At 42.0% G+C, this 16,341-nt stretch overlaps 1 protein-coding gene across 1 annotated transcript; it reads left to right on the top strand.

Moving 5' to 3' along the window:
* Positions 1–4,749: 4,749 nt before the first annotated feature.
* Positions 4,750–16,339, top strand: LOC145413439 (guanidinobutyrase-like). The gene is made up of 7 exons (XM_080283129.1): positions 4,750–4,909; positions 5,830–6,019; positions 9,492–9,612; positions 10,633–10,833; positions 13,414–13,558; positions 14,166–14,260; positions 16,195–16,339. Exons 1-7 carry the CDS (start codon positions 4,759–4,761, stop codon positions 16,294–16,296), a joined length of 1,005 nt encoding a protein of 334 aa, XP_080139255.1. The 5' UTR covers positions 4,750–4,758; the 3' UTR covers positions 16,297–16,339.
* The last annotated feature ends 2 nt before the right edge of the window (positions 16,340–16,341 follow it).

The raw sequence follows: 16,341 nt of genomic DNA, 5'->3' as shown, positions 1-16,341 counted from the left end.
CTTTCCCCTTACTGATTGGTGCATTGATGAGCAATATACCAGGCTGTAAGTGAGACAGTTCCATATCTTACCAGCAGCAGACATTACAGGAGATATTGCTAATTACAGTACATGGTGATTGGTGGGACAACTTAGCTCATGGTGAAAGGATTATAATATAGATATCCATGCGAAACGAAAATAGGAGCAGTAGTGGTAATAGTAATAATGCCTGCTGAATTTTTTTAGATACTAGGAAAGTACAATATGGTATATTTTTATAGTGAAGTCTGTAAAGCATTGTTTAAATGTAGTGCAGTATCAATAATTTCTATTTGACATGACTTTTTTCAGACGTTGGTTATCCAAGCAGTCAAAAACTTATTTTCTTAATATTAAATAAATAAATAAAATAACTTTTTGACTTACTCTCATCTTAAATGTCAGGACCAATTTGCCTAGCCCCGGGCTCCTACAGTCCTTATGGAGCAACACTGGATTAGATGATGGATGGATATTTATTAATTAATTATATATATATATATATATATATACAGTATATATATATATATATATATATATATATTTTTATATGGGGAAATGAATTCCACGAGCTAGACCTTGATAGATCATATAGCCCCGCAAGGTGATGGGAGAGCCCTACATCTCCCAGCAGAGCTGCTACCCTGGCAAGGCGTAAAATCTCGATCTTTCAGTCTCAAGTCAGTTGCTCTACCACTGAGCTACCCTGCCCCTGTCAAAAATCATCATTCACGATTTCTTTTTGTACATTTGCTCTTCATATACCTTGGTTCAGATGAGTTCACAGTCATAATTCATTGTTTTTGCATTTATGTATGTTTTCCATGTAGCTTAAATAAGCTCACCTGATAGCACTCCAGCTTGTTCAATTCTGCACCAGCTATACCCATACCTCTAGGTCTAAGACTGGATCATCCATGGTCTTCCTTTTGACTGCAGACATTTCTCTCGTCTGAACAAATATCATCTAGTTTTTGCTTGAACAAAATATCCCAAATGTGTCATTAGCAACAAGAGGGTTATTTATGCATCCATTGAGAGATGGCATGTAAATAATTTAGTCAGTGTGTGCAATCCAACTGTCGTTGCTAATTTAGGATGGAAAGATATTTGTACCTGGTGTTGAGGCAGTTTACTGTATCAGATAAGCTGGTAATTTTCTTAAGTGTTTTCCAAGGACAGAAGACAAGTTGTTATTGGTAGTTAACAATATGGGTGGGAAAAAGAGGCAAGATGATGATTAGTCACTCTTTGTGGTTGGTATACTGACTGTTTTTCATATCTGAGTAGTCACACACACACACCACAGTTATCCAAAAACTCCAGCTAAACATCATTCTTCATGGACCCCCACCAGATTCATCCCTCGGAAATTGCCCTTCCCACAGTGATACAACTGCACCTAGCCAGACTACAGGGTGGTTATCACCCATCCCTGCTTCAAGTAGCTACTAACACAGATTACAATTATACCCTCATTAATGCTGCCCCATACCACAAAACCCTCACCTCACGCTCACAGCACCCTGTTACAAAAGATCTATATGAGGCTGAAATGGTTGGTTTCCTGCAGTTCACTAGGTTCATGTCCAAATGAGTCTTGGGTACTATCAGTAAATTTTTATTTACCACTTATTAAGAGAATGACAGATGTTAAATGACCATAAAAAGAGAGTATACCTGCAATTGGCAAGTACCCATGTTACATTAAGAGCTTCCCCATTTTCACATCGTGCACCAACTGTTAACTGTTGGTCGATGAGTACTCGTTACATGGCTTAACACTGACGGACTGTGGATATTGCTACTCCTCTCCCTGCCCTGGGGTGGGAAAGGAGGTCCGGATGATTATTATTATTATTATTACTATTATCATCTGATCACTAAGCGTACGTGAAACCAGCTACAAAAAGAAATTCTGGGTCATAGTAAGGTGAAATGGCTACACTCGAAGGGTTGTGAAACTAAGCCATTGTCTGAGTTTTGTGTTAAGCAAGAGCAAAATTAACTATTTGCAGATAAGAATTGGCAGCGCTGTGAGATAACGCGTCGACGGCACTGGGCTCAGTGGTCAACGAGTTGGTCAGTTAGGTGGCACGGAAGTACCCACGGTGAGGTTTTATCCACTTCAGACTTACTAGAAAAATGTTCCCTTCTCAATATTGTTATAAAATGGTGAGATTGGTGGCCGTATGACAGTCGTGGTGTCAGAGTAAAGGGTTGTTGTTTTTACTCAAACGACCTAAAATTTTGATAACTGCTTTGCTGAAGGAGGTGCGTGGCAAGCCCCACCACTACAACTTTGAGCCCCACCACTTTTGTTTTAGTATTTAGTACTCTGTACACCTTTACAACAATAATCATTTCAAGCAATAATTCAGTAATTTGAAAAGGATACAGTTGTAGTGTACGTTAAATAAGATGCAATTGGATGAAAATAAGGATGTTAGTGTAAAAGAACTACAGTGATGAGGTGGCGGTATCAGTGGGTTTACTTGAACTCGACCGGGGACAGACATTAATCTAAACTGTTCTATAAATTAATGACCCTACTCTGATGGCAGATGTTTTCGTCTGACCGAACTATAGCTGTGCGTGTGTAGGGATGGGTGGTTGACACTGAATATTGTAGAGCCAGGCCACAAGGCTTTTGCCAACAAGGTAGAGGAAGGCGCGACAAGGACAGAGATAGGTGGGTTTGTGTGTGTCCATTTTTCCATGGCTTACTGTATTTCACTCCCATCATTTATTTTTACTATAATAATACTGCCTCTTATTCAGCTTAAGGGATATTTCTTTTGTTGAAGGGGTTAATGAAAGCTAATTAACTCCGCCAGCCGAAAAACTCAAGGCCATCCACATTCCCTACCCGTCTTCCTACTTATCTTGCAACTCAAGATCCTGAGTACAGGACAGTGGCTTTTACTATCGTTGTTGTCTTTGCTCGCTTTTGCTGTTGCCCTTTGAGATAACTTTAAATTAAATCCTCGTATACCTCCCCTGTGGAGGAGGGGAAAGAAGACTTCCCCAGCATCCTTGCTTGTCGTAAGGCAGTGGCGTGCCTGGGGGGGGGGTGCTATTTGAAACTGTCCCCCGGGCCCCCGAAAGCCTTAAAAATTTATAAGCTTTTTTATTATTTAAAAATATATATATATATATTTATCATCTCGACAATCCTGGCTGAGATATTAGATGTTTTGAGAATGTGGGGGGCTAGGTTCTTTGCGGAGGGCCCCCTCCTGGAGGGGGTACGCCCTGCGTAAGAGGCAACTAAAAGGAACCTTTTTTTAACCAGTCACTGTGCTTTTCTTCATATTCTGCCCCACCTCGCTTCTTCATATTTCGTTGTTTCTTCCGGCCTCTATTTTCCCCTCAACCCCTAACAGGTTAGACATTTGGTCTTATGACATGGATAGTAGGGCCTCCCAGCTCATGGAGTAACTGCTAATGCACCAGCCGTGAAACAGAGAAAATGGAGGATAGAATACAGAATTTTGGTGCCTTTTATGTTCCTTCACGGAGCGCCTTCTAGTATATTTACGACAACGATCGATGGAAGCAGTCGGAAAGCAGCATGGTTAAAATTAAAGTATGTTGTTTAGCCTCTGGGGTTTAATGCGATTGTCAGGTTAGGAATTACTCCACGGAGCTCCTCCATTGACACTGACCCTTCCTGTGCTTTAACGTCAGACCATTTCATCGATAAAATTAGTTCACCACCAGCCCTAGTGTCATATACCGTAGCAAGTTTATGGCTTGATGCAAATTCTTCATTATTCCATCCTTCCTGCCACATCCAGTAGGTCAACCTGCAATGCCCATTTTCACTGTGTATGTACTCCACCATGCCCCACCACCATCTCAGTCCAATAACCTGCTCCTTCCCCCCCCCCCCTTACCTTCATCTTCCCTCTAAAAAATCAGTTTCTTAAACCTTCCCACTGACAATGCCGACTCTTAAATAATGTCTGTCTTCACTAGGTGTGCTTATCTCAACCTGCCCTATCTCCCAGCACCCCATGCCCCATCCTGTTTACTCCTTTCCACTCACCTCTCTTGCTTTAACTTTCCAATATATGATAAGAACCCAGCTGGCATCCCAACAACACCCATTCACAGGTTATACTTCCCCTATCAGGCAAAGCCTCCATCCCAGCCTATCCTACCCACTTCTCTGCACCACCCCACTCTTTTCTGTTTTGATATAATCATACAATGGCTGCTGCTATTAGCAGTTAACCAACATTGTTCTTAGGCTCACACTTGCAGGACATACTTCCCCCATTTCCTCCCACCTGCTAGTATCTGCCAATTTCACCCTGTCCTGCTGACCCCACATGGCATCTCAAAAACCAATGCACTCCTTCACAGTAAATTGCAGAATAATTACCTATTCATGTTCTAATATGCTACTGTTGCTTGCCACCTCCGTGTTTTCCTAATGCCAAATGCATAAAAATGTTATGTTATTCTGGAACACACCTCTAACCTGTAATGAGACTGCACATTTCAGGACAAGTGTGAGAAACAGCAGATAACATGAATATTTGTTTTAGTCAAGTATGGTGACATTCTTTAAACACATCCCTGACCTGTAAAGAGAACCAATTTACACATTTCAGGATTTGGGACATGGAGTAAACAATATGCCTGACACAAGGACTACACATTTCAGGACCTGTGTGAGGCATGGAACATTTAACAAGGGGAATGTCTGTTATGGTTCGACACTGTGTGATGGCAGGCATGGCCCCACGCACTAGGTTCCGGCATATGCATACCACCCCTGCACATTCCACCTTCAACCAACCCATGAGTGCTGATCACATGCCCCGGGCAGGAGGTATTGCATCATTCATGAGGCTACCAGTACAAGACAACACTCAGGGTAAGAATGAAATTAGTCTTGTGGTACAGAATGCACAAGTTATTGCTGCTGTGGCTCCACACTCATTTAATATGAACTTAATGGACTGCAGACTGAAGCTGCCTTTCTCCAGCAGTCCACTGTCCTCTCTTCGGGGATAGAGTTGAGGGAATGTTTATAGCCTAATCAAGCAGCAGAACTGCCCAGTTATATCAGTAAATCAATAAACTGGCTTCTGCAAACCTTTGATATAAATCTCTGAGATAGGGAAGGTTGACATCACTGGTGGTATTGTTGTTGTGCTAGAATTTATAAACAAACTTTCAAAATATGGTAAACATGTTGTACAGCTGATTTGGAAGTAACCCAGTGTGATAAAAAACAAAAACAAAAGGAGGACATCTGTCAGTGCTTTGTACTTTCTTTGGATATAAGACTACAGCCTCATGTATCAACAGAAGGTTCAGCTTGACAATGTGGGTCACACACGATTATGTCATATGCATACTCATTTGATTCTGGAATGAACAAAGAGGTTGTTGATATACCTTAACATTTGTTAACTTCAGCTGCTCTTGACCCTTAGGGGTAAATCAGACAGTTCTGTATACCAGATAAAATCTGGCAGGTTTAGTTTTGATAAAAAAATTCTGATACATGATAGTAGGGTTCAGTAGTATGTAGGAGTAGTTAGGTTTACTGTAGGTAATAAGTGCCCTCTGGTCAGTACTCTGCAGCTGGTGGTCAGAACACTCCAGTCAGTGTGATGAGTTTGCAGAGGCATGATTCCCAAGAAGTGCAGGGAGGGAAATGGGCTGGTTATCTCCTCATAAATGTAGTGAACAGTGGCAGCCTCACTTCCGGCCCCTATACCCCAAAGGGAGCAAAACAGGACTGGCTGTTACTATTTTACAAGTCCTTTTCCATTCCCCCATCTCCAGGGCTGGATGCATGCTTTGTAGGTGTTCCACTGGATGTTGGGGTATCAAACAGGAGTGGAGCAAGGTTGGGTCCTCGTCAGATCCGCACAGAGTCTGTGGTGGTACGCCCTTGTCACCCTGTCTCACGAGCAGCTCCATATTCATGTCTCAGTGTTGCTGATGTTGGCGATATTGCAATGAATATTTTCAAGTAAGTTTGCGGCCATCCTCTCCAGAATTATGGTGTATGACTGCAGATAGTCAGACAGACATTCTTGGCGTCTAGCGATATCATGACTAGTCTCTCATGTGGTATTATTCATGTGCCTAATGTTGCCACCTTACTCTTTCAAGAAGCTACAATTTTGGGAGAGGTGTTGTAACATTATCATTTATTATTATTATTGTTATTATTTTTTTTAATGAAGTCTGTATTATACTGTATATTAGAGATACCATTCTTGTACAAGCATAAGTGCTAGTGAGAATGAACTCCATAGGAAACACTTGTGCCTTTGAGAAACAAAAGACCACATTTGTTATTTATTGTACTGGATTACAGTACCCTAGTCTCAGATTCCAACACCTTGATGGATATGCTGTTACCTCTTTTGCTGCTTGAATAACATACCATACTTGACTGCAGGGGAACACCGGTTCACTGCACAAGATTGCCCCACATGGGTGGTTGCTTGCCTGCAGTTGTTAGGTCTGCTTCGCCAGACTGACTGGGGTTGATGAACGACAATGACAATACTGTATACAGGTACTGTGGCAGTAATAATGAAATAACTGCAGCAAGTGGCTTCCACATGCCTAAGATTGATATGCAACTTTATAGTACTGTTATCACCTTGTTTACAAGAATCTTTACAATGAACGTGTCTTTGACAACTTGGAGAAAATACTGAAAATATTTTCTGCTTGAACATATATATTTCATTAACTTACCTATCTGATAAGCTGTGGGAAATCATTACACTCACCATATCTTTGGTAAAGATGCAGTATTGTGCTGCTGAATGCTGTTTACGGGGAAAAAAAATAATGTAATTTAATGGTACAGTACTGAGTATATCCACTTTTCCCATTTCATCAAACTACTGTAGTGTAAGATAACCCAGTACTGTATATAGTGGACCCTTAAACAGTTTTCACAATTTCCTGGTGAGAGGAGAAAGAGCACATGCTACCACAACTTCCCTTTCCATTACATTGTACCATCACAAGCCCATTCACCAGCAATATCCTACCAGTATTGCATCTTGTGTTCCACATTTCTCACTCTTCCTTGTATGTCAGAAAATTTGTTTTACTCATTTGTTGTGTGCTTCATATTGCTATTCCTCTTCATTAATGTTTTAATTCTAAGCAGAATGCCTTCCATCACAGCAGTTGGGAGGGAAGTGATCATGTACTTTTGGTCCTGATAGTTTCATTTTGTTTTTAAAGGGTCCAACAAGCTTGCATGTGTCAGCCTTGGTCACCTAATGGTGGCTTTCCATGCTGCTAAGTCTGTGGCAGCTTCCCTATTTAGTCCCTTATCCCTGAGGTCACACTCAATGACCTCGTACCAGATCTTTTTCAGTCTGCCTCTCGCAACCCTACCCAAAACGTTAACACTTCTCACTTTCCACACCTAATTATCATCCCCTATCGTCTCCACATGCCCAGCTCATCTCAATCTACCTCTCTGCATTACAACACCAGTACACTCTAGTCCCATCCTACCTGTTAACTCTTCCATCGTAAACCTAGCCCCCTAGGCCTCGCACTCAGAGACGCACTGCACATCCACCTAATCATTGTCATTTCAATATGGCTGAGCCTGCGAATATCCTTTCCCTTTACTGCTCGGATCCCACTGCCATACAGCATTACACTCCTAACACATGCTGCATACAAAGATCCCTTAGCATGGAGGAAGAGCCCTCTCAGTGTCAGGAAAGGCAACAGCTTCCTGAACTTCTTCCAACAGCTCCTCACTTAAGCCACAGAGCTAGCTCCTGCTCCACCTCCAGTGCATAACATGCATCCCAGATAACAAAACTCTTTGACATACCCAGAGACCACCAGCAAGGTCAATCCTTTCACACATGACAATCTGCGCATGCTTTCCGACACAACACACACATGAAATTAGCATTATCTCGCAGTATGCCTCTAATACCACTACTTCTCTTATGCAGCCACTTATCACAAACACAGCACAGGATGGAATTACTTTCTACACCCTTGTAGCAAGTCACACGTGGCTACTCTTCCTCTTCTGACAGTACTGCCACCAGCCCTAGGTACCATCACTTTTGTTTTAAGCTCCTGTGCCCCACACCATCTCTTAACTTCCTAAATCTTTCCCTTGCCTCCCTTTTATTCTCTGCTATCAACGCCAAGTCATCAGCATACATTTCCCTTGGGAGTCCATTTCTGAAGTCATGTGAGAGGACTCCAAGTACTATACCATGATAAACAACAAGGGGCTCAAGACTGACCCCTGATACACACCAACATTCACAGAGAACTCATCACTTATACCTCCACTCATTCTTACCTGGGTGCATGCACCCAAATACATAGCCATAACCACTCAACTAGCCACTCCTTGATCCCAAGCTTTCTCATTGCCCACTTTACCACGTCTCTAGGGACTCTGCCAAAGGCCTGCTCCAAATTAACAAAAAATACAGATCCATTTTCTTTTCTATATACTATAATTTTCCAGAAGCTATTGAACAGTGAATATGGCATCAGTGGTCCCTTTGTCTGGCATAAACCAAAGTTCCATCTCATGTCACTCTTTCTCTACTTATACCTAGAACTCTCTCCATTACCTTCATTATGTGGTCCAAAAGCTGAAAAAAAAAAAAAAAAAAAAAAAAAGTGGTATGAACTCCCTTTTTGTATCAGTGTTGGGATGCAGCAGCCCCACCACTAGACCTTAACTCTCACTCTGAGGACGTCCTTTACTAGTTAATTCTTGCAGTCTTCAGCCAATCTTTTCTGAGGACGGCCTCTGCTAGTTTATTCTTGCAGCCTTCAGCTGATTTTCTTAACTTCAGAGAAACCATCTGCAGTGACGTGTCCATTAACCCCATCACAACCTGCTTTCTTTCCCTAGGCTCAAAAACCATCTTCAGTTAGCACAAATAAAACAAAAAAGGGGTCTTTATAGTGGAAGTATTAAACTGTAAGTAGCCCTACACGTCTACAGAATACAGGTGGGGTAGGGATGGGGGGGAAGTACCGTGCCTGTTGCTTTATTTCCTCTCTGATCTGCATCTTCCACCACTCTCCTAAGTCCTCCCACTCTCTTCACTCTCCACCAACTCTCTCCTGATTCATCTCACTTTCTTCTTTCTTCAACCTCTCCTCTTGCTATCGTCCATACCTCTCTGTCCCTTTCTCTCATTATCTTCCATCTTCAGTCTGACTCTTCCCACTGTCTTCATCATTAGCCACCATTACTCTCCCCATTCCTATCATTAGTTTTTGTTTCCCTCTCCAATCCCATCTCTTGTTATCTTCCATACCTTTCCCTCTCAGTATCTTCCCTCTCCAACCAGACTTTCCCCAGTCTTCACCATTCTTCAACACTCCCCTCATTTCTCTTGCTATCTTCAACCCCTCTCCAACCTTTCCTCTTATGATCTTCCCTCTCCAACCTCCTTTTCCCCACTCCCTAGCCTGCCAGAAGCATGCCGGCACATAAGTGAGAGGTACAAGGAGTTGCTGGAAGGATCATGTATACCTCTGACCATGGGTGGCGACCACACAATTACCTATCCAATCTTGCAAGCCATAAAGGTACAGTAAGCCAGCAGCTTGGTTTAAATACATCAACACAATGAACCAAGATATGTTTACAGGGATTTCAAGTGAAGTGCACTGGGGAAGGTCAAATCAGGGTTAATAATGTAAGCCAAAGACTCCATCTCATTAACTCTCCTCCTCTTAGTGGCTCCCTTCAACCTCTGTCTCTTCGCTGCATTGCTGCATCTTTATCTCTTTTCTTTGCAATTTCAATGGTCACTGCTCCTCTGAACTGTCTGCTTGCATCCCTCCACCTCTACGACGGGCTTATAGCACCCGTCCAGCAACAAACTCTCATCCCTTTTCTGTCCAACTCTTCAATGCAAGAGTTAACCGTTACTCACAGTCCTTCATTTATGCAACAGGCCAACTCTGGAACTGTCTCCCTCTGTCTGTATTTCCTGCTTCCTACAATCTCCAGTCTTTCAAACGCAGTGTCCAGGCATCTCAAAATGAATGGATCTTGAATCTGGCTCTCTTTTGTATTTTGTTTTTTTCTTAGAAGGAATGGTTTGTGGGCTCCTGGCCTTTGGTTCCTTTTTCCTTGCATTAGAGAGAGAGAGAGAGAGAGAAAAAAGGTTTATAAACACGACCATTTAAAACAGGGTGAGCCACAAAACATCATTTGCATTATTTTCGGCCCACAATTCCCATCACTGTATTGGTTTTTCAATAGATACTTGTAAGGTATTCATTACAGTATTTTACACTGTGTAAGTGATACAGCTGTAGCTTTTCATTATTGATATGATTGTTTTAATCTTTTAATAATAAGTACTCATTCCAAACCCTACTGTCACAGAATTTGGTCTAAACTGTGTCAAAGGAGAATCATGGTATAATTCACCTGGGCCACAGACCACTAAATATTGAAGTAAATGTCAAATAATGTCAAATGATGTTATTCTTACTTTTAAGAAACCACCAAACTGAGGTTGGCCATAGTACAGCTGAAATTCCGATATGGACTGAAAGCCCAACTTAGTGCCAAAACAGCTAATTACTTCCCACCAGAGTCGTCACGGGCGTGTGGGTTTGGTCCACATTGATGCACACGGTGATGTGTCAGACAGCATGTTGGGAGCTAAAGTGACACATGGCACTCCTTTCCGACGGGCACTGGAGGAGGACCTGATTGACCCTAATGCTACTGTACAGATCGGCCTCAGGGGTTCTTGCTACACAACAGATGCAAATGATTGGCAGATAGAACAGGTCAGAGAGCAGCACGCTGCTGAATCACATTACAGTGGTCTTCATTACACTTCATAAAAATATTTAAAAGTACAGTACCAGTAGTCATAATTATAGTTAAGGGACAACTTTAAAAATATAACTTTTTACATAAGTCTCAATGTAAATGGGAGACCACTAGTACTTCTGTGATTTACCATGCAATAGTAAAGATGTTATTCAATTTGCAAGAAGAGGAAAAAGGAGGAGGTAAATAATAATCTAGAAAGAAAAATGAATGCAAATCAGTCTGAAAATAGGAAGTTACTCTGGAAAGAGGTGTGGAAATGTAGAAGTGACAGCAGAAAGAAATGTGAAGGATGTGTTAGATTATTAACCCATTGGGATGAAGTAAGGGCCAGATGGAAAGAATATTTTGAATGCCTGATGAATGGGAATAGTGACAGCAGAGCCACTGTAAACGTGATTGGTTTTGGGGCTGTACAGACGAGGAATGCAGTGCCAAGAAACAAGACACTCGCACAGGTGTAACTCTGTGAAGCAGCTGAAAAATGGGAAAGCAGCTGGGGTTGATGAGGTGTATGCAGCGATGATTAAGTGTAGTGGACAGAGCGGAATAAAGTGCTCGTTGGAGATTTGTAAAAAGGCATGGATGAGTGAAACTGTACTAGTAGTGGAAAAAGGCTGTGACTGTACCCCTGTACAAAAATAAAGGTGAGCAAAATGAGTGCGAGAATTATCGTGGCCTAAGTTTACTGAATGTGGTTGGCAGAGTATATGGAAGAATTATTATAGAGAAAGTAAGAGATATATTGGAAGTCCTAGTGAGTGATGAACAGGGTGGCTTTAGGAGTGGCAGAGGATGTGTGGATCAAATATTTACAGTAAGACAGATAGTGTAGAAGGCTTGTGAGAAGGATTATCTGGTGTTTATGGCATTTATGGATCTGGAAAAAGGATACTACAAAGTAGACAGAGAAGGATTGTGGAAGGTTTTGCACATGTATGGTGTAGATGGTAAGCTGCTCGGTGCCGTCATGAGTCTTCACGATAGTAGTGAAGCATGAGTAAAGGTAAATGGGCATCTAGGTGAATGGTTCGCGATCGGTGTGGGCATGCAACAAGGTTGTGTGATGTCCCCATGATTGTTCATTATATACATGGATGGGGTGATGAGAGAAGTAAAAACACGAATAATGGAGAGAGGGATTGGCGTTGGTAGTGAATGGTGGTGGATGGAATATCACAAATCTGTTGTACGATGATGATGCAGTACTACTGTACTTGCAAATACCGGACAAGAACTTGGTAGACTGGTGCAGAGTTTTGCTGATGTCTGTGAGTGTTGTGCCTTGAGAGTAAAAGGAGCAAAGTGATGGTTATTGAGAGAGAAATTGACTCCCAGTGTGATGTTACAGTGAATGGAGAGAGACTGGAATTGGTGAGAGAGTTCAAATACCTGAGTACAGTGATAGAACGAGGAAAATGTGCAAAAGAAGTGGAAAGTAGAGTGACACAAGGAAGGCGAGTAGCTGGTGCTATGAAGGCCTTGATAAGAAGCAGAGGCTTGAGTGTTGCAGCTGCACGAGGCTTACATGAAGGAGTGTTAGTGCCAACTTTAACATACAGATGTGAGACTATGGTGTGGCATGAAAATGAAAAGTCAACGATGAGAGTAGTGGAGATGGGACTGCTGAGGAATGTATGTGGAGTACAGAGTAGATAGGATACGAAATAATGTGATTCGTGAAAGATGAGGAGTGAGCAAGTTTGGACACCAGAATCGAAGAGAGTGTACTGAGACGGTATGGCTATGTGGAGAGAATGGATAACAATAAAGTGGTGAAAAAGGTATATCTGAGTGAATTGAAGAAGGGAGGAGGTGAGGTAGGCCAAGAAGAAGGTGGAAGGATATGGAGGATGAGTGTGTGAGGAAGAGATGTAAGTCGGTGAGGCTAGGGACTAACAAGAAATAGAGATGCATGGATGAATGTTGTGAAGAGAAGTGCATGATCAGGGATTTGGCACCAGTTTTTAACGTGATACCGTCCAGATTGACTCTATCAGATACATTTATGTGAAGCTACAGAATGTGGTGCATGTAATTTGGCATATCAGATAGAGCCAGGAATTCCTGGGGGTTGAATGATGCGTGAATGGAAGCATGGCCCATTAGATTGGGCAAACGTGGGCTGTCTGGACATTGCTACTCCTTACCCTGCCCAAGGGTAGGAAAGGAAGTCCAGATGATGATGATGATGATTGTTATATGATCTTAGTGATGAGTGAATGGATGATGGAATGGACGTGTGGCTCATTTCACTGGGCACTCTGCTAACAGTGATCCCATTTTTTGATCTCTCTCTTTAGGGGCCCTGCCTATCCCATTTTATTAAATGAAATAGAGTTATGATGACAAAAATGATGATAATGATGTCCGTGAGAGTAATGATGATGATCACAATGGCAGTGACTAATGGTGATGATGATGATATAAGAACACCTCTACCATACCATAGTGCAGATGCTACCTTTAAAAATTTTCTGATATGATTTTAAAATATTCCCTCTGGGCCGACTGTGCATGATGTGGAATGGCAGGGGTTCATGGTGGTGCCGGGTCATGAGTGTTGGCACCGCTCCCTGACGCCAGTTATGCAGGAGGTGCGGGAGAAGCTTGGCAACCGTCCCGTCTACCTCTCATTTGATATTGATGCCATTGATCCAGGGTTCTGCCCAGGAACAGGTCAGTGTGGTTTTATTCAACTTTAATTCTAACAGTAATGAGTCGTAGTTTGCATCTGATATTTAGGGTATATAAAAGTATTCTACCTGTTTACTGTACTGTATACAGTAGCTGAAATTAGCCTATCTATTCATCTATAGCCAGATGCCTTAATCCTGGAGGGGGTGGCTACAAACAAATTACCCCTATGTGACCCTGTCTTCCATCATCAGGCTGCCCACCCTTCAGCCCACGCAACCTTCATTCATACAACTCTCCACCAAGCAGAGTTTTATACACATGAGGGGGAAAGCATGCAGCTCAGATACTTATTACTAATTATACTGTCCCATGAATATGAAAAAATACAGTATACTGTAGTAATTTTTCTTGCTGTGAGGTTGTTGTGATTGCTTCTGAACATAAAAGCATTTTTTTTACCAACTAATAAGACCAGTATACATAACAGTATGTGGGCAACTGAAGACAAAACTGTTCTGTGTTTCTTTACTGGAAAAGAATCCCACAACATTTTTTAAAAATAAAACCATCCCAATATACAGTGCTGTACTTCCCAAACAGTCATGTCAGTATAACACTTAACACAATTTATTGATACATTACTCAGGTACCCCTGAGATTGGAGGACTGACTCCCATTCAGGCGCTAGAAATTATACGAGGCTGCCACGGACTCAACTTGGTTGGCTGTGACTTGGTTGAGGTAAGACAGATATGCACTTCATTATGGTTAACCCCTACAGTCTGATGATTTACATTTCATTCTCTTCTTGCTATCTTCAGAGTTTTATTAATTTTGGTGAAAGACTACTAATGGAGAGGTTGAACCGAGTCTTCAGTTACTCATTAGAATGTCTCCCAAAAACTGATTGAAAATAATCCAGAAATGGCATGAATAAAATGGTAAAACACATCACTGGAATGAATGGGGTTAAGCTTCACATCTGACTTTCACGTACGTGATCCAGTACTGGGACATTCTGATCATGTTACACGTCTGAGATTTCTTTTTCTTTTTCCAAAAGGCTCCCAGCAACTGCTGGGAAATCAGTTGGTGTTAGCATTTAGTTTAGTGTCCGGTCCACAAAAGAACTTTAGCTGTACCACAGCCAACCTCTCAGTATGGAGACACCTGAAATAGTAGCCAATGGTATCTATTTGATTTTATTATTACAAGTGCTTGCCAAATTTGCATTTTCATTTTTTTTTGTTTTTGTTCTCATCAGAATGGGGAAGTCTGTATATGCATATTAATCTACTTGTTCTGCTGCCATTGAGCTCCCTTGCTAGTACTCCCTCCCATGAGATGGCCATAGCTTCCAGGCTAACCTGTCCTTTTACATCTCCCTCTCTCAACCATTCACCCTCAGTGAATAACTTGGTAGACAAGAGCTTGGTAGACGAGTGCAGAGTTTTGTAGATGTCTGTGAGCATCGTGCCTTGAGAGCAAATGCAGAAAAGAGTAAACTGATGGTTATTGGGAAAGAATGTGACTCCCAGTGTGATGTTACAGTGAATGGAGAGAGACTGGAATTGGTGAGGGAGTTCAAATACCTGGGTAAAGTGGCAGAAAAGAGAGGAAAATGTGAAAAGGAAGTGGGAAGTACAGTGACACAAGGAAGGAAAGTACTGTAACTGTGCGACGCTTACATGAAGGAGTGTTTGTGCCAACTTTAACATATGGATGTGAGACTATGGTGTGGCATGAAAATGAAAAGTCAAAAGTGAAAGCAGTGAAGATGGGACTGCTGAGGAATGTATGTGGAGTACAGAGAGTGGAATAATGTTATTCGTGAAAGATGTGGAGTAAGGAAGTCTGTGGTAACCAGAATCGAAGAGTGTACCGAGATGTTTTAGTCATGTGGAGAGAATGGATGGCAGTACAGTGGTGAAAAAGGTGTATCTGAGCGAATTTGGAGGGAGGAAGAGAGGTAGGCCAAGAAGGTGGAGGGATATGGTGGATGAGTGCATGAGGAAGAGATGTATGGAAGTTGGAGAGGCTAAGGGACAGATAAGAGACCGAGCTGGATAGATGAATTCTGTGCAGAGACGCACATAACTGGGGATTTGGCACCCCTTTTTAATGTGACAGTGTTTGGATTGGCTCTGTCAGATAGGTACTATACATGTGAAGCTACAGATTTTTTTTTTTTTTAACCAACAGGGATTTGGCACCAGGATACTGATGAAGCCAGGATTTTGAGGACTTGAATGATGAATGAATGGAAGCGTGGCCAATTGAATTGGGCAAACTTTGGTTGTTTGGATGTTGCTACTCCTCACCCTTCCCTCGGGTAGGAAAGGAGGTCTGGTTATTGATGAGCAGAATGCCTTCTTGCAGCATCACTCATTATCTTATGTTAATTTTGGCTGTAACATCATCCATAAAATTAATGAATAACTACAGAGAGAAGACACAGCCAAGTTTCACTCCTACTTACCTCAAAGTTGTCACTCCAGCAGCTTTCAATAGCACATGCACTACAGTCCATGTAGATAGTTTTCACTGCCTCCAGTAGCCTCCTATGAAGTTCAAACACTCATAGTTTAAGATATCCGCTGGCCTCTGCATCATATATGACAAGAGTGTGGAAGCCCATTTCTAGTTTCATCTAACATCACTTTCTACGTCCCCAGGTGTCTCCCCCATATGACTTCGAGGGAACCACAGCTCTGACAGCGGCCAACCTCCTGTTTGAGATGCTGTGTGTCCTGCCAGGTGTCAAGACTAAAGCATAAGCACAAACAGACACAAGGCTTAGAGCATATGTATTGTTGCCACAT

This window comes from Coenobita brevimanus, chromosome 96, assembly GCF_032717465.1.
Source record: "Coenobita brevimanus isolate Jiangsu-jjx chromosome 96, ASM3271746v2, whole genome shotgun sequence".
NCBI classification, from domain to species: domain Eukaryota; kingdom Metazoa; phylum Arthropoda; class Malacostraca; order Decapoda; family Coenobitidae; genus Coenobita; species Coenobita brevimanus.
Note: the sequence above shows the minus strand (reverse complement) of the source record. Positions and strands in the feature narration are given on the sequence as shown.

Bases quoted from the DNA above. Each gene is read 5' to 3' on its own strand.
- LOC145413439 (XM_080283129.1), top strand. From the start codon at position 4,759: ATGGCAGGCATGGCCCCACGCACTAGGTTCCGGCATATGCATACCACC. The intron at 4,910-5,829 runs GTAAGAATGAAA...CCCCATCTCCAG, and splicing joins AGTACAAGACAACACTCAGG to GGCTGGATGCATGCTTTGTA. The intron at 10,834-13,413 runs GTCAGAGAGCAG...GTGGAATGGCAG, and splicing joins ATGATTGGCAGATAGAACAG to GGGTTCATGGTGGTGCCGGG.